At 44.7% G+C, this 24,503-nt stretch overlaps 1 protein-coding gene across 1 annotated transcript in view; it reads left to right on the forward strand.

Moving 5' to 3' along the window:
* The first annotated feature begins 1,233 nt into the window (after positions 1–1,233).
* LOC122391843 (cytochrome P450 2L1-like) overlaps positions 1,234–24,503 on the forward strand; it is a 28,230-nt gene continuing 4,960 nt past the window's right edge. Inside the window, exons 1-8 of the mRNA XM_043386144.1 lie at positions 1,234–1,592; positions 3,917–4,026; positions 12,508–12,649; positions 13,072–13,297; positions 18,236–18,416; positions 18,973–19,084; positions 20,501–20,657; positions 22,470–22,594. Coding sequence (XP_043242079.1) covers positions 1,508–1,592; positions 3,917–4,026; positions 12,508–12,649; positions 13,072–13,297; positions 18,236–18,416; positions 18,973–19,084; positions 20,501–20,657; positions 22,470–22,594 — 1,138 coding nt within the window. The 5' untranslated portion in view covers positions 1,234–1,507. The remainder of the gene's footprint in view (positions 1,593–3,916; positions 4,027–12,507; positions 12,650–13,071; positions 13,298–18,235; positions 18,417–18,972; positions 19,085–20,500; positions 20,658–22,469; positions 22,595–24,503) is intronic.

The raw sequence follows: 24,503 nt of genomic DNA on the forward strand, positions 1-24,503 counted from the left end.
GATTTTACGAGTAGGGCCCATCCATGCCACTGCAAGCTGCGAAGCCAAAGCTACCTACAAATCATGAATTAATGATAGTAATAATTCTTGGATTGTGATGAGCTGCTCTGCTCTAACACAATTTAACTTTCGACAGGATGGATTACTCGAAAGGTCATGTGAGGTCATCAAAGGTCACCAGCAGTGTTTTTTACAATAACTTTTGATAGCGACACGTTACGGAGATGAAATCACCTGGAACGTGTTCAGCTCATCGATACGGAACGATGGACATTCAACATGATATATTTCCGGTCAGGTTATACCTGACTAACATGCCCTGTGGTCAAAATTTGAAGGTTATCTTTTCAACTCAACGTATAGGTAATTTGATGCGTCTCAACGAGAAAACACGATGTTGGCATAAATGGCGGGACAGAAATTGACGCCAAAGCTGTGGTAAAAAATGGTGATTTTTTTATGGGGGGGGGGGTAAATCCGTTTATTTTGGTGGTTTTCGCCCCATGTCGACCAAACCGTATGTCAAATATGAAGGCATACCTACTAGCAAGAAGACTTTGAGAGAGCAATTGAATGCACTTGTGACTGTCTCTTTAATTCCCGATTTTTTCTCGAACAGCTGTGTATATTGTCAAATTCGGGAAATCGGACATGATGTTGTAATCTTAAGTGACTTTCAGTGACCTCAGTGGTAACCTGATCGAAAAATGACTCGTATAATTATGAACAAAATCATATAATGAGCTAAATATTTCTTTCTACCCATTTTTCCACCAGCTGTCTCAGCAGTGCTACGAATAAATAGGTACATTTCACCTAGACGCGCAGGTATTGTAGTTCCCAGGGGGCACTAAAAGACCTAGGGGGTAGTCCCTAACACCTAGGCATATCACACCCACTTACATGCGTCACTACATGCGCCGTCTTTCCAGCACCAATACAAACAACTTCAGCTAGAGACACTTCAAGTTCCTGAAATAACCTGCTTGATGTTATTGCATGTCAATATCATAGTACAATTAGCTGGACTTCTGTAATACCATCACACCACCATACCATACGGAAAATCCCTCCCAAACATGTCCTACACTTCCCCACTTAGCCTCACATCCCATCTAACCATGACTAGACACCTCCCATCCCCTCCCCTCTCTCCCACAATCTCATGTGGACAGGCCCCAAGCGCACGCTATCATACGATAAACGATAGCACCTAGGTTAGTCCGAGCTCATGATAACAGCAGGGATGACCCACTTGTGCTGAGAAGTGCTCTCTGGAGGCAAACTCACAGTGCTCGCTTAGACGTGAGGAGAGGAACGGGGGCCTGTCTCTCACTTCTCCTAAACGTTAATTATTCTTTCCGACAGTACACTTGAAATAAGTCTGTAACGTGGCAGGAAGGTGCAAAGTAGCGAAGGAAGTCGAAACTGTCTCGTTGAAACTCTTCCAGCCGTGCTGGCTGGTGTTTGAACGAAGTGAAGTCACCAGAAGAGGGACAACGTCATCATGGAGCTGACGACTCTGGTGTTGATTGTGCTGGTTGGTCTGCTGTTCTACTATGGGAGCAGGAAGCCGGATCGCTACCCACCAGGTAACGTCACTGAAGAGTGGGGCTCTGATGTCATTGGCGACAGTTTCTGAAGTGTCTGGTGATACCTTGCATTGCAATTACTTACCAATAACTAATTAGCATGATTTGCCGTGTATTCGTTTGTTATGTCGCAAGCATTCTGCTTTGGAGCCTATTGGAGCCTTTGGAGCCTAACAGTATTACTAAAAACACTTGCAGTAAAATTACTTATAATCATAGGACTACGAAAAGAATTACTGATTTTATATAAACCAAACTCAGTAGGTAGTGCCAGTTGTATCTCCCATTCATGCTGTCTCCGACTGACGGCTATGGTTTTGTTCATGTATGGTTCTGTTCTGCTCTGTTCTCCGCTGATCCGATATGTTCCACGTGCCCCTCATATCAGCCCCGCCTTCTATCTCCCATTCACGATTTCCTCATATTCTGTCCGCCCACTGCGTTTGTCTCTTGTCTCCAAGTGACGATCACCTTACGTATGATTTAGCTCGGCTGTGTTTTGCGGGTCCCCCACATTTGTCTCGCCGTGCTCTGCCCCCCCCCCCCCCTGTCTCCCTCTCATGCCGACTACAATCTGATATCTGCGTTTTGTATAGGTCACACGAGTTAGCCCCCTCTGCCCGGCGGACGATCAGATCAGCCCGTAGTCTAAAGGCCTGGCTACACTATGCGTTTTCTGCGTGCGTTTTTTTGCGAGTTTGCGGGTTTTGCGGAATATCGTTCTTGAAAGAAACGGCATTACGTTTTTGTTATATGTTTTTCATATAAACTTTTAATTAACGGAAACGTTTTATTAATTTTCATATAGATATCAAAGAAGTTTAATTAAAGGGACTATCCCACCTTCTAAAATGTTGTTAAAACCAGTTAACCCTATTAGTGGCAGGGGGGGTTGTTTTTATCCACCCCTCAGGTTTTTCGGGAATATCTCCGAAACCGCTGAAGCTACGATGCTGAAATTTTCTGACTTTTCCTAAAACTAAATTGGGCACATTCCCTGAAAATTTCAAGTTCATAACTTTACCAGGGGCGGCTCCAGAGCACTGGGAATTGGGGGGTCCTATTCGTGAAGCGAGTCATTTGGGCGAAGATCACGATGCTGCACCAGTTTTACGAACAGTGAATGAAAGGTATCATGTGATAACATATACAAAGTCATTGTGCATCCTCTTTTGACACGTTTTTGCTATAATAGGCGGATCCAGGCGTCCAAAAAGGGGGGTTATTTTTTACCTCCCAACATAGGTGCCCTGACACCGCCTATGCATGACCAATACAATTTTAGTCATTCTCTCATAAGAAAATTGTAACATAACAAGACCATTGCCACCCTTTTTAGAAACAGTACCAACAAAAACCTGATTTACTATACTTTTTGTGTACCCCCAATCTCAATGATCTGTATCCGCCTATGATTTTTGAAAATGCATATTTTTAGGATCCATGTGAATTCCTGGTTCATTCTCTATCGATCGGCAAAAGTTGCGTTAAGATTGGTTCAGAAACCTGGCCGTGATAAACAGTCTAAAATGTATCTGCAATTTGCCCGTTTTTACCCCCCTCTACCCCCCCCCCCCTATTGACATTTTTTAATTTTTATTTTTTAGAAATGTAGATCACGCTGAGCGAAATCGAATGCCGTTTGAATTTTGAAAATCGGCCCGTTAGATCTCGAGATATCAAGGGGGGGGGTCGTAAACAGCCCCCCCCCCTGCCACTAATAGGGGGTAGCCAGGAGCCTGCCACTAATAGGGTTAAATTGTGCCCGACTTTATAGATTGGATGACCAGGAACACGGTTCTGGCATTTATTTTTCATTAAACATCTTAGGCTTCCCATATTCCAAACACAAACTTTCAAATATGTGACGTCACACCCCAAAATTACCTCCTTCCCCAGGCCACATTACTGTCATAGAGCTGATTCTTTTTACTCTGTAGGCACCACAACAAAGTTCAGACCAAGTTTTAAGCGATTTTTAACGAACAAACCCATTTAAATCAGAATGACTAAACGAGGTGACGTCACACTAACGGTCGCTCCATGTTGAAGATAGGGCCTTGTACAAGACCCATTTTCAAATGAAGGGAACGAATTTCTTCAACATCAAGAGGCCGCGGAGGTTGCAACCTAGATAGATAGTGGTTTCTGAACCTCGCCGCAAACTTGGCTATCTCAACTCAAACCCCATGTTAAAGGTGGGATAGTCCCTTTAATAATAACCTTTTTTCTAGAACGATATTACGCAAAACCCGCAAACACGTAAAAAACGCACGCAGAAAACGCATAGTGTAGCCAGGCCATAACTCGCTTCTGCTTTACAGGTCCGATGCGTTTGCCCATCATCGGAACGCTATGGCGATCTCACTGGAACCAAACTCTGAACATCACCCAGCGGCATCTGAACATGCTGAAGGAGTATGGCAACGGAAAGGTGACGTCACTGGAATGAGCGGTGTTATGTTCACCTACTTAGTACTTATCCTGTTTCTCGAAGTTTTTTAGTTTTGTAACATTTAGACGATTGATTTCCTGGTTTACTAGCAGCTTCTTTTCTTGGTTTTAGTGCATATCTAAATATTTTGCCATGAACAATATAAATGGAAATACTAAATAACTAAAACGCAATATAATAATGAAGTGTCACAATGAAACGTAATGAAATCAAAACATAAAACGATATAATGAATTTTATGGAATATAGCCATTAAATGATTTAAAAACACAGTGAATTCATAATATACGATTTATTTAGAAATATTGTGAAATTAAGTCGAGATTCAATAAAGAAAACAATCCAGGGAGAATAATTATCCACGTGCCTCTAAAGCTATCACAAGGACACAAGCCACGCTCACGCAGCGATGACGTCACATCTGGTCGTCATACGTCACGCCGCCAAATCCACTCACGTTTGCCAACTCTGCACGTGTTCTGTGTCGTCATTGTTCATATTGCTGACATTTCAGAGTTGCATTGTGTGATATATGCTGACGAAGATTTACCACCGTTACGAAATTACCCGCACATGTTTCAGAGGTTTCAATCGCAATGGTCATTCTTCGATCGTCTTGTCTCTCTTCTATCCTTTCTTCACCTAACGGATATCTCCACGATGACTCGTGCAGCACTTTCACATACCGATGTCGAGCTCCGCCGCATGCTTCAATTTGACAACCGAAATTTCATTTGTTGGCACACTTTGGATGGAATATTGGCAGGTTTTCGATAATTTGTGATAAATTTGTTTACCAACAATGGTTCAGAAATATTGCCGTGGTAGCTACATACAGGATGGGGAAGGGTCCATCCCATCCCTTAGGTACCACATGTTCTGGGAAGTGGGAAAGGACGAGATCCTCGCAAGAAAAGTTCGCGAGTGAAACCTCGCGTAATGAGCCTTTTCTGATAAGTTTTTGAAAATTGAAATTTGAAATTGAAAATTATTATTTGGAAAGTGAGGCTCATGTCAGATAAAATTAAAAAACGCTATGTGGGACTCAGTTTTAAAATGTTGTGCTGGACATCTCTTACCATGGATGCAGGGTTATATCGCAATATGTAAATCTAGTCAATGCAATGAGCAAAGAAGAGGAAGGTTGAATGAAACCATCTCATTCCATGTCAGTCTTGGTTGAGATCGAAGTCACAAAGTTGAGGCATTAAAAAAAATGTAGCATGTCTTTAACCCGCGCAACGACGAGAGGTTATCCGCACCCCCCCCCCCCCCCCACCCACCCACCCATATTTTTTTTTTGTTGTAAATAGTGGAAAACCGCGGCAGGTATAACACTACGAAATTTGGCATGGCTATTCCAACATCAATTTCACACATGGTGTACAAGTTTAAACCTCATAACTTCAAGATCACTGATCACCAGGTCACTTTGAATCACCCAACCTCGAATCACTTTTTTGCAAATTTGTCACCGTGTCAGAGCTACAGTAGATGACCGAGTCCTTTCAAAGCTGCGGGGTGTAATAAGGCCATTGTTGGCGACAGGTTGCATATTTCGGATTTTTTTGTCGATGGCCTAATGTCAGGCCAATTTCTTGACCTCCCCATAATAACCCTCACTTTGACCTGTGACCTACTTCTCGAGACCATGTTTGGCCGGAATCGCGATTCGGCGTACGACGGCTCGCATTAACCGCGCGTTTGCAGTCTTGTCGTGGTTTTAAGCGTTCAAACATGTGATTTGATGTTGCTGCCATGCATTAGGGTGGATGTCAAGGTCACCTGAAGGACAGGTCAGGTCATTGACCTTTGGTGACCTCGGGCAGCAACCGCTTGAACCGTTTGAACATTTACGAAGTAGTTCGGATGCCTTCCTAATATGTTACGAAGCTGTCAGAGGTGGTTGACACCTACTACGAGTACCCAGCAGGACCCCTGCTGCTTGACCTGACCTAACCTGACCTGACCGGGCCTAAATACATGAAGACATCATCTGTGATCAAAACTAACATGATATTCGAGATCAGCACGCCGAAACACCCCATTGCAGCCACACTTTACGACGTTCTAACAGGCCCCGATTTTCCGGACTTTTGGGTCAATATTATTATTGACCCAAAAGTCATTGTTATTTTGGTCATTGTTATTTGCGTCACTCAATATTGCACACTTTCCTTTCGCGGAACAACACGTTCGAACAACGCCCCACGTGTATCGTTTACCAACGTCCTCGTTTTTGGCGAATCTTAACATTGCAATCGTCGTGTACACGGCGAACTCAAGACCGCTACATGCTATTACATCTCTAAGACACAGAGAATAAATCCCAGACATTCCTCCTACCAACTCCGACACTAGACTGGCATCAAGCGGCAGCCTTGCTCCTCTCCCCCTCCCCCCGAATATTTTTGACCGGTTTGGTCACATAGCATTGGTGGTTTGTCCTAGTGGGGGACCGGATAACAGTTCCGGTACTGTCCAGTACTGTTTGGCGACCCGATTTCCGTCTGGACCGGGAGAGAGGAGGGGCAGGGGAGGGAGGGAGGGGTCAGAGAGAGTGCCGTCTGACCCCCCCCCCACTCGATGGGGTCGGACCGGGCCGGTCTGGAGACAAGGAAGTGCCATTGCGAGACGCGTGGTGCGGTGTCTTTTCGGCTGGTCAGGCAGGCTGACCCATTTCAGGTTAGATACCACTAGCTAGCTGTATCTGTGTGAGATTTTACCTACAGACGGATTTTATAATAAACATAGGAAGTTTTTTTTTTGCACTGGCTCCAAGATATTGAGACCGATTTTTTAGGCGGGGGGAAACGGATGCTTCAAGTTATAATGCTGAACCGTTCTGTTATGCCGCAAACACAGCTTACTCTAGCCGGTTAACCCTCGCACGACCAGGCCATTTCTCATAACACGAACGACCAGGGGGGGGGTTGTTACGACCCCCCCCCCTGGCGTTTCGAAACGGAAGGTCGTAGAGCTTAGCGGAAAAAAACAACGGATTGCTCTCAACGAGATCTCGCGATTGGTGGTATATTTTTTGGCCCTAGGTCAACATTTGACCTACTTATGACCGGTCAAAGGTCAAATTTTCCGAAAAAATCAAACTTTTTCAAATTTCCGCGGCGATTGCGGCAAAACGGTGGGAGATATCGACTTGAAACCTTTACTATCGTGTTCCTTGATCAATTCTCTATCGTTTGGTATGTATTTCGTTTCCCTAGCTCTAAAAATGGCGCGTTGGGAGCGCCGGAAGTCGGCAAGGTCACAGTCGGCGGCAGAAATTCGAAAAATCAAAATTTAAATTTTTGAAATCTGATTGTATTTTTGGATTTGGGAGGTCCATTTGCTCCCTAATGAAGCTAATATTGCTGCATATTCCCATTGAGGTGACAAGAATTAGCAAAATAGTGGTTCGGGCGCTTTTTCAAAAATAGTACCGGACGCTGTTCCTCTTGTGACGTCATAGCTCCGTGACCTGACCTGACCCGGTCAATTTTCTTGCACCACACGATAGCCAATGCTTGCCCCAACATGCATGGGAAGTTTCATCATGATCCATCAAACAATGTGGGTATCACCGGCAGAAAGCCTAGGGATTCGGCGCACACGTTTGGTAACTGTCGGCCGGAGGCTGTACCTCTTATGACGTCATAACTCCGTGACCTGACATGACCCGATCAATTTTTTTCGGCAAAAGATGCGCAAAGGTTGCCCCAGAGGGTATTGAAAATTTCAGCCCGCTACGACAAGCCGTTTAGCGTGCACTTCGAAAAAAACTCAGGGGGGGGGTGATACAACCCCCCCCCCCCTAGGCGTTCTAGGGTTAAATAGGCGCTGCACACCGCTGAAAATAGAAATAGAGAGAGGTGAAACAAATCAATGTTCCAAACAAATATTGCTATAACTGAACTATGTACACATGTATATGTCGTAGGCATCGGGTGAAATCCGGCATTTCATGAAATGTCTAGGCATTACATGGAATGCCGGCAAAAACTGAAATCTTCGTAGAAATACGGGCGTTACAGCGAATGCCTAAAAATTTTAGGCTTTTCATGAGGTGCCAGGCGGAGGCCAGGCACTCCCTGAAATATGGTCAAAACCAATTGAGTACACTTGTTGCCTAGGCATTACATGAAATGCCCGACTGACGGCCGGAACTTTCTGAAACGATTACCGCAGCTATGTGGCTTCCCGCGCTTTTTTCGTATCCACAGCGTGCATGCCGGGCCAGCGCCAAACAGTGCAACACCAAGAGGAGCAAGTGCCGTAAGGCTGGAATGATGTATACGAGTCGGTGCCACGCGGCGCACAAATAATAAATTAGCTCTGGAACCTTTTGTTTGAAAATGCGGTCTCTATAGGAGAGTTTCCAGACGATATTTTGTTTTTTACTGCCTATGGACCAACACAGCAGACCCCACACTTCAGAGAAACCCGATAACTGCACAGTGTAATATTTGTGTACTAGCTAACAATAAAGTAGGTACGCTGCAGACGAGACGATCCGTGAAATATCTCGTAGTGTTAGCCCATTTTACACCAATACGATAACGTCCCTCCCCCTCCCGCCCGCCGGCGTGTATATGCACACAACCGTCCGCGTACGAAAAGTTTTGTTACAGAGAGTGCCGGTCGTCTTTTGGGCAATCCATGTAATGCCTAGGCAACGAGTGTACTCAGTTAATTTTGACCATTTTTCAGGGAGTGCCTGGCCTCCGCCTGGCATTTCATGAAATGCCTAAAATTTTCAGGCATTCGCTGTAACGCGCCTATTTCTACGAAGATTTCAGTTCTTGCCGGCATTCCATGTAATGCCTAGGCATTTCATGAAATGCCGGATTTCACCCGATGCCTACGACATATATACTAATGCAGGAATATAATCCTTTTAGCACACATATGGTAAGGCCTCCATGCAAAGGATAGGCATTGCATTTAGGTGACTTGCTTTGCACACAATCGTAAATTACTTTTTATATTGTATTTGCATTTGTTAGTGAAGTGCGTGATTGTGATTGTAAATAATTTGTATTCCTTATGTTGACACATAATTTCAAACTAATGACACGGTTACTTCAAACATCACGCCGTCTTCAAAACGAGACTGGAATTTCAGCCTGAAGAAGCTCTAAAGTTTGTACAGTTGTATATGTTTTTATTCAGCTGGGACATAATTAATCTGCAAAAAAATATGTAAAAAAAATATGTGAAAGAGTGAAAGCTCCCCCCAAAAAAACTATAAAGCTGGTGTCAAAACAACTTTTTTAAACATTAAGTTTGTACAGTACATATAATGCAAGTATTAATTACTAAGCTACGTGTACTGTATAATGAGCCCAAACTTGCTAAATTTGGGAACATTTCACTTTGATAAAAGAGCATTGTTTGTTCAAATGGTCATTTTCAATAATAATTCTGTTCATTGAATTATGAACAAAAAGGCATAGGCCATAGGAGATTTTCCAATAAAATCACAATAATGAGATCTGACGCAAGAGCTATATTTCTCACCATATAAAGCACATGCAAATACCTGTTTCAGTTTGAAATGCGTAATCGTCCTTGAAGCGACTTTATCTTCCTTTATCTACTGCTATATCCTGCTGCAAAACTTGCACCTATTACTGCACAGAAATCAACGCAGCAGAGAATAATGGGTAATAATCCTGCCAGAAATACGCTTTGCACTTATCTACACTTCCTTTCAATCATTTGACGTAATCGGCGTAATCGTGCAAAGAGCGAAGATATGAACACAAAGATAGAACCTAAGACCGTCACTTGATTAAAACCGGAAATAAACTGATTTGGCCTTAGCCCCCAAACGGCCTTGACAACTGGTTCGCTGTATGATCGTGATAAAACCAGATTTAGCAAGATCATTGTTGGCAGCGTGTGAGAACAAGGAAAGATTGCTGTAAGAAGATTAGGAGCAACCGAGTTTGTTGGATAGGTTAGTTATTCTCAGATATGCTTGTTGAAAACAAGTGTAATATTTCAACACGAGGGAGTAGTGAGAATCATTTGCAGGAGTAGGGTTTTGTTTAAATTTTCCACTATCGAACAGTTTAAAAGATTTAAGCAGAATCAGATGTCAATATTCCATTTTAGTGTCAATATCTCAATAAAAGCGTGATACTGTTCATTATGGAATAAGCATAATTCAACAACCTGATAACAGCAACGTCATCATTTAAAATGTGAAAAAGCTGACATAGGTAAAACTTCATCCCTAAAGTATGGAAATAAATTTGCACGTCATTTGCTTCTGTAGGTATGTAAAAAGCTTCAACGCCATTTAGAGAAAGTTAGGTAGTTGCTAGCATGTGCTATAAAGTAAGAAAACATGGACAGTTTTATTACAACAAAAGCACCAAAATATACTAAAAACATGCAATTATTTTGCAAAAAAAAAACTACCTAAATCAACACATAGGTACTGCACATCAATTGAATATCTTGCAATACCAACCACCGACCACTAAAGGCAACCCATCGAGCCGATCACTTGCAACTGTCAATGTAACCCAGCAGACCAGCCGCCTGCCTACACCGGTCCTGTGTTGACCCAAATCGACCCAGCCAACGACCCAGGTGACCTGGTGACCCATCGCGGCACCGAAACCCGCGACCTCGGAGGGAGGGGGGGAAGCGGCAGGCAGACATACGAAACTCCGTACAGTAGCGCACAGCGTCATTCTTTTCCAACAAAACCGGCTAAACTTGCTTATCTGGTTTGGTACCCCCCCCCCCACCACCACCCATCTGACGGCTCTCACTGAGGCCAGTTCCGGTAGCTCACCCCTCTCTCCCTCCTCTCACTCTACCGGACCCAGAATGCGCTCTTTGAGAGAGAGGCTATCCCCAGACCGGCTAGAGACTATGCAATGAAGCCCAGGTATGGATGCTGGTCGAGAGAGAAGCGACGAAGCGGATATAGCTTCTGCTAAGTTTCTCCCAGACTTGATGGTTAATTTCTCCGCCGTTGACGGTCGGCAGGAAATGTAATTTCTCTGGTTATGTGATGGGTCATTTTTAAACTGTGTCCGGGAAGAGAGTGTTACTGGTTTAAACGGATGCTGGCGACAGGATCGAAAGTGACTGTCCGGGCGGGGGCCAGACTAAGATGAAAAATACATGGAGACGTGAAACATGAAACCGTGTGAGTTACTGCCCATTCTCTTTGGTTTTTGTAATAGGCTGGTGGCATTACCTTTGCTTTGCTCCGTGAGAGTTCGGTAATAAAAGTAATGCTTCTGTATATGACTAAGTAAAATGCTTATTCAACTCTTTAGATAAAATGTAAGAGCAGAATAGTGCGAAAATGGAACATGGGTGCAAGGGAATACATGCATAAAGCAGTTTCAAACGCTATGAAAATAACATATTACGCTTCTTCCCGGCGAAAACTGAATTGAAAATGGAAAAATCACGGCTGCCTAAAATTTCATTATATTTAGGGATGGACAAATACTTGTTACATTATTGCACAAAGCCCATCGCGACTATATTTGCCGAAGTTGGTATTCCCTCAAATGCCTACATCCAGGACTGCAGAGTCGGAGTCGGAGTCGGAGTCGGAGTCGGTCGTAGTCGACAGTTGTGACCGGAGTCGGAGTCGGAGTCGGAGTCGATTTTAGAAACCCAAGCCGGAGTCGGAGTCGGAGTCACCGAAAATCTGTCGACTCCGCAGCTCTGCTAGGTCTGCGGAGTCGGAGTCGGGAGTTGGAGTCGGTCGGAGTCGACAATTCTGCCCAGAGTCGGAGTCGGAGCTGGTTTTTGAAAGCCGGAGTCGGAGTCGGAGTCGGAGTCGCCGAAAATCCATCGACTCCGCAGCCTTGCCTACATCCACCAATTCGACAATCACCTACCTTTGGTTGGACCCAATGACCCCAGTGAAGGAGGGTGTCTCGGCCGCGGCCTGACAGGGTCAAAGTTCAGAGACAAGATACACTGAAGGACACTCCAACGGCGGCGACGATAGGAGTTACATCAGCCGTTTATAGGGCGTTAGAATACAAGTCGATATTTAAAGTTATTTTTAGATACGTTTGCGTTAAAGATAATGCTATATTTAATACATTATACAATACAAACATGCATCGAGAAAAGATGGAACCTCGAAAATCCCATGGTCTTCTCCAGAGTGGTGTAGAAATCAAACAGTGTCTTTTCTTCAAATAAGTCTATCATACGTAGTAATGTTTTCAGTGAAAACCACTTACAGCATGTCGTCTGCAGTGTCGCACAGTGAGTTATCGACCACTCATATTTTTTACATGCCTTTGAAACTCATCATGCACATTGACTAACACATGACCTAAATCACAGTCAATATTTGATCATGACACATCCATTCATTCATCTCAAATAACATCTCCAACACGTTGGGATTCGAACCCACAACCTTTAGTTCCAAACCCCAACTAACTGCATGGCACCTCCCTTCCGCAGATTCTCGGCTACTTCATCATGAACCAACCAGCAGTCCATATTGGGGATTATGAGATGGCCCGGGATGTTTTCAATAAGCGTGAGGCCAGCGGGCGGCCTGATATTGACATCAGCCGAGTTCGGACTCATGGAAAAAATAGAGGTAAGTTGGGGGCGAACGGGTAACGCAGGATCACAAGAAGTTGGAGAGGAAATGAATTTTGGAGAAAAAAAGAGATAGAGAGTTGGGGCTGCTTTGATTGTGTTAAAGTTAATGGAATTCTTCCGATTAAAGTGGTACGAGGGAGAACATCATGTTTTCAATTATCATGTTGCGCCTCCCCATGCTTCAAATTAGCTAAAATGAGAAGATTTCGGTAAATATAGAAGCATATCTCAGCAACATATCGTATGGCAATTGGCAACCATTCATCTCGCAAGTGTTATGTAAAAAAGAGAAGGCCCTGTTCTGATTCTGATTTTCTGAGATGATTTTCATCCCATCCGTCTAACAAATCTTCTCCTTAAATAAGACCATCTGGGGCACCTCTTTTCCCTCTGTGACTCCAGCCCTGTTATCCGCAGGTCTTCTGCTCAACGAGGGCCAGTCCTGGTCCGCGCACCGTCGTTTCTCTCTCCACCATCTCCGCGATCTAGGCCTTGGAAAGAACTCTCTGGAGTCTATCCTTCTCCGTGAAGTGGACGCGATGGTACAGCATCTGGATGGTTTGAATGCACGCCCAACACCGGTGAACAGTCTCTTCAACGTGCATATTCTCAATGTGCTGTGGGAGATTATCACTGGAAAACGGTGAGAAATGAGAGAAGATGGTGAGAGGGTGTGTTGGGATACGGTGAGATGGAGAGATGTGAGGTGAGAGGTGAGATGGAGAGATGTGAGGTGATAGGTGAGATGGAGAGATGCGGTGTGGCGAAAGAGAAGGATGGGAAATGGTGGGAGATTGGTGTAGTGTAGTAGATTGGTGTAGTAGATTGAAGATTGTGTAGTACATTGGTAGAGTAGATTGAAGAAAGTGTAGTAAATTGTGCAGTAGATAGTGAGTGTAGAAAGTGTAGTAGATTGGTGAAGTGTATAGGGGATTGGTGAGGTATCATGGGATGGGGAAATCTGTAAGAGGCTGTAGTAGAAAGTGGTGGGAAGATATGGGCTGGAAATGGTAGGAGAGCTGAGTGGGAAGAAAAATAAAATCAGGAATGTCAGCTGACAGACAAAATTAACGTTGGACGTCTTATAATAGAAACAAAACGGTTAGATATCTGAAAAGGAAAGATAAATGTAAGGGAAAGAAAGATAGGAGATGAAGAGAGCGATAGAGGGGAGAAAAGATTACCTTCTTTCGTGATGCCATTTATCCTCTCCGTTCGCCGATTTCTATGCATTTTATCATGAGAATTTCACAATATCACATGGTAACCACAATAGCTCCAATCGACATTGGATTTCCTTCCCTTTGCGATATCACACACACTTGATCCTATCTGTCATTGATAGTGTCACAGCTTTCTGACCTAGATTTGTATCGTATGCGCCAGCATGATTAAAAAAAAAAAAAAAATATGGGCTGTAGGCTTAACCCTATTCATGGCGGTGGGGGCCTCAGGAGCCCCCCCTGAGGTTTTTTGGTTATTTCTCCCAAACGCGTTGAGCTAGGAAGCTCAAATTTTCTGACTTTTCCTAAAAGGTTTCTACGCAACATGTCTGAAAATTTTGAGTTGATCTGACCTCAGGTCAGGTCACCAGAGGCGGTTTGGTGACCCTACCTCAGAAAAGTTTGCAATCACGCCAGAGCTAGAGTTTTTTGACCGATCAATTTCTTCTCTTCAGGCTTTAGTTAGGGTACCACTATGTGCAATTTGTATATCTCGGAATTTTGATATCGGTGACCTAAGGTCAGGTCAGTTTCGCGACCTCCCCATTATAAGTCAATGGGGGAAAAATCAACTCCCTGTTTTTACCACTAAAACGGGTCGGAATGGCCCCATATACCATACATGACTTCATATACGATCAACCTTCACTACCTTGAGGTCTGTTTTGCTGTTGGGCAGCTGTGAGGTCATGTGACGTCATCAAAGGTCACCAAAGGTTTTTGGCCAATAACTCCGTACAGGAACAAGATTCAGACGCGTGGATGGTCCCATTGTGTTCAGCTCGTCAAGACGCATCGAATGATATACATGATGACCTCGAGGTCACGTGACCTGAGGTCATCCTTTGACCTTGACCTTTCGAGGTCAACATATATATCATTCGATGCGGATTGACGAGAGGATCACGATGATGCCCTTAGTTTGTTATTATCTTGACTAATTCGAAAGTTATTCGAGAAAAACTCTCTCCATATCTAGCGCCGCCATTTTGACTTTTTCGACCCCTGTGACGTCATCTTTGACCTGACCTGAAAATTACCTTAGTAAAAATTGTAGATCTTGACCGTGCGTATCCGATGCCGTTTACCGTTTGTCGCTGCGATGTGTAGTTTTTGAGATCTGAAGGGGGGGCCGAATCGGCCCCCCCGCCAGTTTCTTGTCCCGGCGGAGCCCGCCAGGAATAGGGTTAACGCAGCATATCAGCAAACGGACGTAGCCAAGGGGGACCATGGGGGCCATGGCGCCCTCCCCGTAAGCGAAAAATAAGATAAAATTGAATAAAAAATAAAAAGAAATAAAACAGCTGGACAACACCCCCAAAAATAGTGGACCAAGTCCGAGGAGTTTTCCTTTTTTGGAAGGGGTACAACACTAGGCCGCGATCTGCAGTCCCTCCCTGAGCAAAATCCTGGCTACCTGTCTATCAGCAGACATCAACAACTGTCATGGAATAATGGATGTTTTGAGCACGCCTAATCGTATTTCCACCATAGTAGGTATTGACTGTGATCACATCCAATCTCACTTCTGCCATCAGCCTAAATGCTTATAGCTAGAATTTCAAATGACATCTTTCCTTGAAAGTTAATTGAAATTGCAATTAAACATATATTTTATGACAATTTATTTCATTGCAATTTAAATTAACTACTGTGAAAAAGGGTCACTTCACACTCAAACTACATCAGGCGCGGATACAAGGGGGGGGGGCCATGGGGGCCATGGCCCCCCCCTTGGCCGATTTTTTTCAAAAATAAAATAAAAAGTTAAAAAGTTAAAAAGCTGAAAAGGGGGCCTCCTGAAAATAAAGTGGCCGAAATCCGATGAGTTTTTTTTTAACCTACCCACTTAGTTATTTCTTAGAAGACTAGCTGAGAAGACTTCTTTGTTAGAAGATTGGTAAAGCTTTTCATAACTTGGAGGTCTCTTATACTCACAGAGATGACCACTTTTACAGGGCCTCCTAACCTGCACAGAGGGCCTCCAAGCCTGCACAGATGTTGAGATGTTGCCTGAACAGCTATATAAGCTCAATAGACGCAGTTTTTTTTGGGGGGGCCCAACAAGTGGGAAGATGGGGCCTCCAACAGGTGGGATTATGGGGGGGGCCTCCTGGTTTCTAATGGCCCCTCCCTTGGAGATTTTCTGGATCCGCCCCTGAACTACATACATGCCACGATGTTCTTTGCTAGAGAACGGCTTACTATATCATCAGTGGATACTGTATTGTATTGTATTGTATTGTATTTACGATCATGGGCGATCCACACATGGCGTGGCGATTACTGCCCAGAGTCTGAGTCGGGTATAAGCATGCAGGAACAGAGACCAGTCGAACAACAACACACACACACACACATACACGCACACACAGGAAGACTCTATATGCTACGATTTCTAACATACCGTGTAGGTACTTATATACATACAAGACGAGTGCCTAATTCAGGCCATCACGAAGGTCTATCGTTTTTCCACAGAGACTTGACAGCGCGTGCGAATTTAGAGGGTGGCAGCTGTGAGAGGTCGGGAGGTAGGTCGTTTAGGAGCTCGGCGGCACGGTAACTGAAACGCCGCTTACCGGTTTCTAGTCTGGGACGCTGGAGCTGGAGAAGGTTATCCTGACGTGTATTTCTATTCCTGGTTGAGGAGTCCCGGTTTTTGGCAAACATAGAGGCAAGTGCTACCGGTTCGCCGTAGTGTATCGCCTTACGTGCAGTGGCCATGGTTTGAAGTTTGTACATAAATTCGGGCGGCATCCAGTTGAGTTTCTCGCGCAGGTCAGTGACGTGGTCGAATTTGCGACGGCCAAAAATAACTCGAGTAGCGAAGTTCAAGATCTTTTGGAGTCGATTCAGGTTCTTTTTTGTACCATTTCCGTAAACTGAGAGGCAGTAATTTACTCGGGAGATGACTAGAGATGTGACAATGGTTTTGATGACCCCATCGGGAAGACAGTGCCGCACATGGGAGAGGCCGATGAGCAGACCCATACACCTCCGGCTGAGCTCAGATACATGGGCTTCCCAGGTCAGACAGCTGTCAAACACCACGCCGAGGTTTCCTGCCTGCGCACATGGTTCCAGCTCCGTGTCACGAAACGATACGACGACTGGGGGCAAGTGTTTTAGATTTTGACGGCTGCCGAATATCATGAGTTGCGTTTTGCTCGCGTTGACCTTCAGGGCGTTAGAGTGGAACCATTTGTTCAGTGCTTCTAGTGAGGCCTCCATGCGCGAGATAAGGCCACTTACATTGTTTTTTGGGCCACTCACTAGAAGCTGGGTATCATCTGCATATTGGAAAACGCATGCGTCGTCGGCGTGAAGCGCCAAATCGTTTGAGAAGATCGTGAATAAAAGAGGACCCAGGGCCGAGCCTTGAAACACGCCCATAGTGTTAGGGAGTGGTCGTGACAGAACCCTGCGCTGGAGTCCATCGGTCATTGAAACGCTTTGTGTGACCTTTTAGATATGCTTTAAACCAAGGAGTTTCGATGCCGTATAGTGCGAGTTTGTCGAGAAGGAGTTTATGATCTATGACATCGAAACATTTGCTGAGATCGATAAGGCATAGGAAAGATATGTCTTCCCTGTCCGTGGCAGCTAGGATGCGGTCGGTGACGGACAAAAGTGCTGTTTCAGTTGAGTGTTGGGGTCGAAAGCCATGCTGACTAGGTGCCAAAAGGTGATTTTGAGAGAGATAGTGTTGTAGCTGCTGCTGGATGACTCGTTCAACAACTTTCATGATAACTGGTACTAGAGAAATGGGTCGAAAGTTGCTGGGGTCAGATGGGTTTCCGGATTTGAAAATGGGATGGACTATGGAATGCTTCCATTGCTCGGGGATGTCAGATTTCGAGATGCAGGTGTTTATGATGTGCTGTATGACGCTGCCAATAGCCAAGAAACTGGTTTTTAGCATGCGGATGCACACACCGTCCGCTCCGCAGGCGGCTGAGTTCCGCATACTGAAAACCGTGCATTCGAGCTCACCGAGTGAGATAGGCCTGGGCTGGAAACCGCATGCGCCTGACCACATTAGAGATGTCAATCGGATACCAACTTTTTGGTATACCGATACCAAACCGATACCAACTTGGTATGTGATATTTCAATCGTAATGCGTTTGGTATTTTGTTGGAATTATGATCCCTCACTGATGTATAAGAGGCTAAAAAATCTGTAAAAATTGATGTTTCCATTATTTCCCCAAGTTGGCTCAATTTCGGTATTTCCCCGTGGTTTTGTTTGGTATCCAGCTAACAGCTTGGTATCGGTATTCCAATTTTCCATAATTGACATGCACTAGACCACATGTCACTGAGTGTTCTACCCCCCCCCCCCTCTGCCCTCAGTTTCGAGCACGACGATCCCCGGATGGAGCTGATCATCCGCTCTCTAACTCTGTTCCTACGAAGTACAATGGATCTGAGTGGGATCATCAGCAGCCACCTGGGAGCCGTGTATCAGCCTCTGGGCGGAGACCTCTACAAGGCAACTCTGGAGGCCAGGGATCAACTCACCAAACTGTTCCAGGTGATTTGTGGTAAAACGATTTATTATGACAGGCATAGATAAGAGTAGAACTGTTATCTTTTCTTCTGTTATCTATGTAACACGTAACAAAAAAGAAACAATAACAAAACAAAAAGTACAGTAAAAAGGGTACCAGGTAATTGTAAATGTATATGGCGATGAGACACCCCGTTATGTATTTGCATGGTGAAAAGGAACGTGGATGATGTTTGGAGACCTACTACGATATACAATATACATATGTATGTGGTGCACAGACATCAAAGGATTGATTGTTTGGCAAGGGCTTTGGATCCACAGCAAGGGTGTGGAGCTACAATCTATGCCTACATGTCAACTCTGAAAAATGCTTGGAAATTTTGATGTTAAAAACAGACCCTTCGATCTGAAATATGAAATCAAAATGACACCGTACCAGCGCGTTTGCCTTAACTCTCCCAACCCGCTGAAATTGACCAACGTATGACACCGTTGAAACCGTAGGTCCCCAGAAACTTCACTTTACACTATATGTCTATGACGGCATTATTTAACTGTAAGCGTTACTCCTTCACAGGCTGAGATAGATGAGCACAAGGCGACGCTGGACCCAAAGTCGCCCCGAGACTTCCTGGATATGTATCTCATCAAGATGGCTGAAGATGACGAGATCGCCAAGGAATTTGATGGTAAGCATCGGTGAATCAAATTGATGTTCGTTTGATTTTTTAGCATAAATCTTTTTGGCGAACGCCCAGAAACTTGCGTCCAACAATTATTGGACGCAAGTTTCTGGCTATTATAATAGCCACCCTGTTCCTATGTTCACCCTCTTTTCTTTTTTCCATCTTTCATCCTCCTTTCCCCTTTATCTCTTTCCCTCTTCTCCCTTTGACTTTCTTCCAGCAGAAGCGTAAAATATTTGTCTACAATCTTTCTCATAGAATGTCTCGCCTGCTTTATTCCCTGGTGTATGCGTCTAACCGCCTTACCTCCCCCATTTTCTTCCCAATACCGTCAGCTTTGGTAGAGGACGGAGATGATCCTCTTTTGTTCCTTATCTTCTCCGTATTATGAACTCCAGCGAGATTGAAGCGATATACTTCTCTTTCCAACTCACCCCTCCCCCAGCGTGACAAATATATGTAGAGATACACCATTAACTAACGCTTCATTTCCTTCATCTTAGCAGTCTCTCATGGAATCTGCACCATGCTAAACTCTATGTTTGCCATTATCTGCCCCCCCCCCTAACCTCCCCCATTGTAATATGAGCGCCGCTGATTTTTCTCATAGCAACACTCGCTATTTTTCCCTATGTGGATTATCCATGGCAGATTGTATGTATGTATTTATGTATTGACGATCAAGAGCAATTCACAATCGGCGTGGCGGATTGGGTAATGATGTAAATAATAAACCAATTCAGGGGCGGATCCAGAAAATCTCCAAGGGAGGGGCCATTAGAAACCAGGAGGCCCCCCCCCATAATCCCACCTGTTGGAGGCCCCATCTTCCCACTTGTTGGCCCCCCCCCCCAAAAAAAAAACTGCGTCTATTGAGCTTATCTAGCTGTTCAGGCAACATCTCAACATCTGTGCAGGCTTGGAGGCCCTCTGTGCAGGTTAGGAGGCCCTGTAAAAGTGGTCATCTCTGTGAGTATAAGAGACCTCCAAGTTATGAAAAGCTTTACCAATCTTCTAACAAAGAAGTCTTCTCAGCTAGTCTTCTAAGAAATAACTAAGTGGGTAGGTTAAAAAAAAAACTCATCGGATTTCGGCCACTTTATTTTCAGGAGGCCCCCTTTTCAGCTTTTTAACTTTTTAACTTTTTATTTTATTTTTGAAAAAAATCGGCCAAGGGGGGGGGGCATGGCCCCCATGGCCCCCCCCCCTTGTATCCGCGCCTGAACCAATTCTACAAATATATTTGTAAAGATTTTGTATCAAATCAAATATGTTCAAAATTTTACAAATATATTTGTAGAATTGGTTTATTATCTACATAATTATCCAATTCTGAATGTTTCCCTTTCCCAATCTGCTCATTGTAAAACCTTTACTAACACTAACACTCCGTTTTTTTCTCCCCCGAATCTCCTGCAGTGTGGAATCTCTACGCCACGCTCCAGGATCTCTTCCTGGCTGGAAGTGAAACGACCAGTACGACCACCGAATGGGCTGTCTTGTTCCTCCTGCGGGATAGAGCGATTCTTGAAAAGGCGCAACGGGAGATAGCGGCCGTGGTGGCCCTCGGAGAGAGGTGAGAGAGAGAGAAAGAGAGAGAGAGAGAGAGAGAGTGAGAGAGAGAGAGAGAGTGAGAGAGAGAGGGAGAGACAGGGAGAGAGAGAGAGAGAGAGACAGAGAGAGAGAGAGAGAGAGAGAGAGAGAGAGAGAGAGAGAGAGAGAGAGAGAGAGAGAGAGAGAGAGAGAGAGAGAGAGAGAGAGAGGGAAGAGACCTATGATATACAAGAGCTACCGCTATCTTTCCAAACCTTTATAGGTCTCTTCTTCACATTTTCTGATTATTCTGACCACTTCTCGGCTCTATTCTCAGCCGGCTAAACGATCAAGCTGTCTTACTATCTGCACCTACCGGTTCCATTTGAATACGTCTCATCAGAACTGGTAACCATTTCTATAGTCTGGCAAACCTAAGAAAGAATGGATTTAAAGTGCTGCGGCCGTTGATGCACGTGCATTTATATTGTGAGGGCAGTGGTGAGGGCATATTTTCTCTCACAAGTTTTCACATAAATTTCTCCGAACAATGCATTTCAAATGACTAAAACACGTGCAAAGTGATGGAGGCGCTTTAACTCCGTTCTTTCTTAGGTTTGCCAGACTATATCATTAGGGGAGAGTGGGGAAAGATGCCCAGGGTTTTACTATGTCATATATTATTCGAAAATGACGATCGGAAAGCAAAAACTTGTAATTTCAACGGAAGCCGACATCATTTTTCTCCAAAAATATCACACTTTCGTGCTTGAAATATGATTAACTTTTTTTGCTATTAAGCATTTTCCTGAAGAAGTGAAAGGGGGCATCTTACCCCACAGGGTGGGAAAGACGCCCCCTGGCGTTGGGTAAGATGCCCCCTGCACTATAAGTGACATAAATGGGCACGTGAATCGCCTGAACGAATCAGTAGTTCCTTCGGGCCTGCAGTAGACACCAAACGTCATCGTAAGAGCCCTCAAAAGTAGTCGTAAGGGGCTTCAGAGGTCATCGTTAGGGCCATCATAGTCCAGCGCGGCCAAACAAGCCTCCGTGGTGGCGTTCGGAGACCACTGTGGGGCCCTTATAGGTCTTCATGATGCTTGAGGGCCCTCGAGCCCATCGTGGGGACCTCAGATGCCAGCGCGGCCCGTGGAGCCAACGTGGGAGCCCTCAAAGGATGTCGTGAGGGGCCCTGGAGCCAAAAATGTGGCCCACAGAGGCCGTCGTAAGGGCTCTCAGAGTCAGATGCCGCCCAAAAAGTCGCTGTGTGGGCCGAGAGACCGGCATGGAGAGCACCCGACCGTACTGGACTCTCAATAGTCCCAGATCGGCTTTTGTCTCTCATCACAGGTATTAATAAATGATTTGACGGGCTGCTTGAAGGACAGCCTACGGATTTAGGGGGGCGTCTTTCCCCATCAGGACAGGGGGCATCTTACCCCAAGGTACCGAGGTAACATTAAATCAGTACAATTTGCTAGCCATAAAACTACACCCTGAAACAAACTGTTTGGGACACAGTACACGCATGTTAATTTATCACGACTATAGCAAGGGACGCAAAAATTATCTACCTTCTTTGATATTTACAATGTTTTGACACCAAAATATTTTTTGAAAGCAGCAAATAAAAAACATGCAATCACCAGCCAGCCGTTGCCCAACTGAGCCTCGCAAATATTTGTGCAGTTAACAAGGCAGGCTTCCGCTTTACGCTGAGAACATTAATTTCCAGGTTCGATTCTTTGTTTCGCCGCTAGAGGGGGTGGGGCGTCTTTCCCACCCTGGGCATCTTACCCCACTCTCCCCTATTTCTGATAACTTCTCATCATTTTAACGTGATTTGTTTCAGGGTGGAGCTGCATCATCGGCCTCAGATGCCTTACGTGGACGCCGTACTGGCTGAGACCATGAGAAGAAGTACGGTGACGCCGCTAGCCATTCCGCATCGCGCTATGGCTGACATGGAGGTGGCAGGTACTGGGTGGGATAGAGGTGGGAGGGGTACTGGTTAGTTGCCACCGCGCTCTGGCTGACATGGAGGTGGCAGGTACTGAGTGATAGAGATGGAATAGAGGTGGGAGGGGTACTGGTTAGTTGCCACCGCGCTCTGGCTGACATGGAGGTGGTAGCTACTGATGGGATAGAGGTGGGCCTGATCCGACTTGTTAGCCGGTGGCCAGAGCCTAAATTGTGAACAAGCTGAAAAAGTTGATAATTTTTACTATTACCGGGACAAAGACCTGTGACGTCATCGGTGACCTTGACGTTAACCCGCGTCCCACTTGGGGGGGCTATTTATAGCCCCCCCCCTCCCGTTTTTCTGCAATAACTTCCAAACCGCTTGACGTATCGACGCCAAACATTCAGTACCTTCGGCTGCATCAATTTGACACCTTGTGTCAGAATTTGAACTTCGTACCTACCATAGGTCGGCCGGAAGTGACGTCAGAGTGACGTCATGTTCGGCCGATTTCGACGCAAAACATTGAACCACGGCAATCGCTCCCAAGAGCTCAGTTTTTAAGCTAGATCCAATTTCTTTGCATGAAGGGACTCAGAATAGACTGCGCTATCAAACTGCAATCTCGGATTTTCGAAATTTTGAAAATTTCGAAAATTTTATATAATAAAATTTAAAATTTATATTTCTACATTTTTTCAAAAGTTTTTGTACTTTTCGAAAAAAACCGGAAAATATGTAATAGAAAGCATTATCATGACTAACTCTAGAAATTTTTAGCTAAATATCTTCAAAAATGGCCAAGTTATACGCATTATTGCAAAAAATTAACAATTATTAATTTTTCAAATCAATTTTTCACCACGAATTTGACATCGTACGCCAATATAAATAGCACCATCGTGTTCCTGAGCTCAAACTGCATCCTATAGACACCTTTTTTTTGTTGAAAAATTTTAACTTCAAAATTTGACCTTTTTTGACCTGAAAGTGACCTGACCTAAGCTAAATTTGACTCAAAATGACCTCGAATGACACAGACGACATCAAATTCGAAATGTTTGGCCTAAATGGACCATAAAACATGTGTCACGTGACCGACGGATGATATAATATTTTCGTGACCTGTGATGACCTGACCTTGACCTGAAAATCAAAGTACAAGTTTGGTACCCTCAAGGTATCTAGAGCATCTGTTCACGAGTGTGTAAACCAGGGGCGTCGCCGACGGGGGGGGGTCGGGGGGGGGGGGGTCGCGACCCCCCCACTCGTCAGAACCGGGGGGGTCGACCCCCCACTTTTGGCGATGCTGAGTATGCTTTTTTTTAGCTATCATGTCAGGGAAGTTGGCGTCAGCAACATCAACAAATACAACGTCAGATTCAGAATCGCTTCAAGATCTCCCTTATCCCTATTGCTTATAGGTCAATAAGCTGTGGGCTAGAACATCAGCATGGCAATATGATTCTAGTCCCCTTTTATCCCTCAAATGAGCGAGCGCGTCAAAACTGACCCAAGCGTTCGTCTGATTGTCAAAATAATGGTTGCAGTCGATTCGTCGGATGACGTATCAGTAACTACGAGGTACCTGGCTAACCTCAGCCCTGCTACCCTCGGACCTGCCTGCATAGGGGAAATGGGGTCAATGGTGGATCCCTCTGGGGCTTTCCTAATAAGACGCGCAAAAAGTAGTATATTGCAACGAAACTGCCAGTGACCTCGAGTTAATGAATTTTACACCTATTCTAAAAAAAATTGCCCTGATTCGAATATAAATGACCTTGGTTAACTTTTTTGAGTTTTATTTGCTTCCACTTACAAGTGTGGTTTTTGGGGCTGATTTCGAGTTTAGCGCCCGTTTGAACCGTATGAAGTAGTTTCGATAAATGGTGGTTATGTAACATGTTACGAAGCTATCGTTGG

This window comes from Amphibalanus amphitrite, unplaced genomic scaffold (assembly GCF_019059575.1).
Source record: "Amphibalanus amphitrite isolate SeventyFive unplaced genomic scaffold, NRLGWU_Aamphi_draft 000457F_arrow, whole genome shotgun sequence".
Taxonomy (NCBI): domain Eukaryota; kingdom Metazoa; phylum Arthropoda; class Thecostraca; order Balanomorpha; family Balanidae; genus Amphibalanus; species Amphibalanus amphitrite.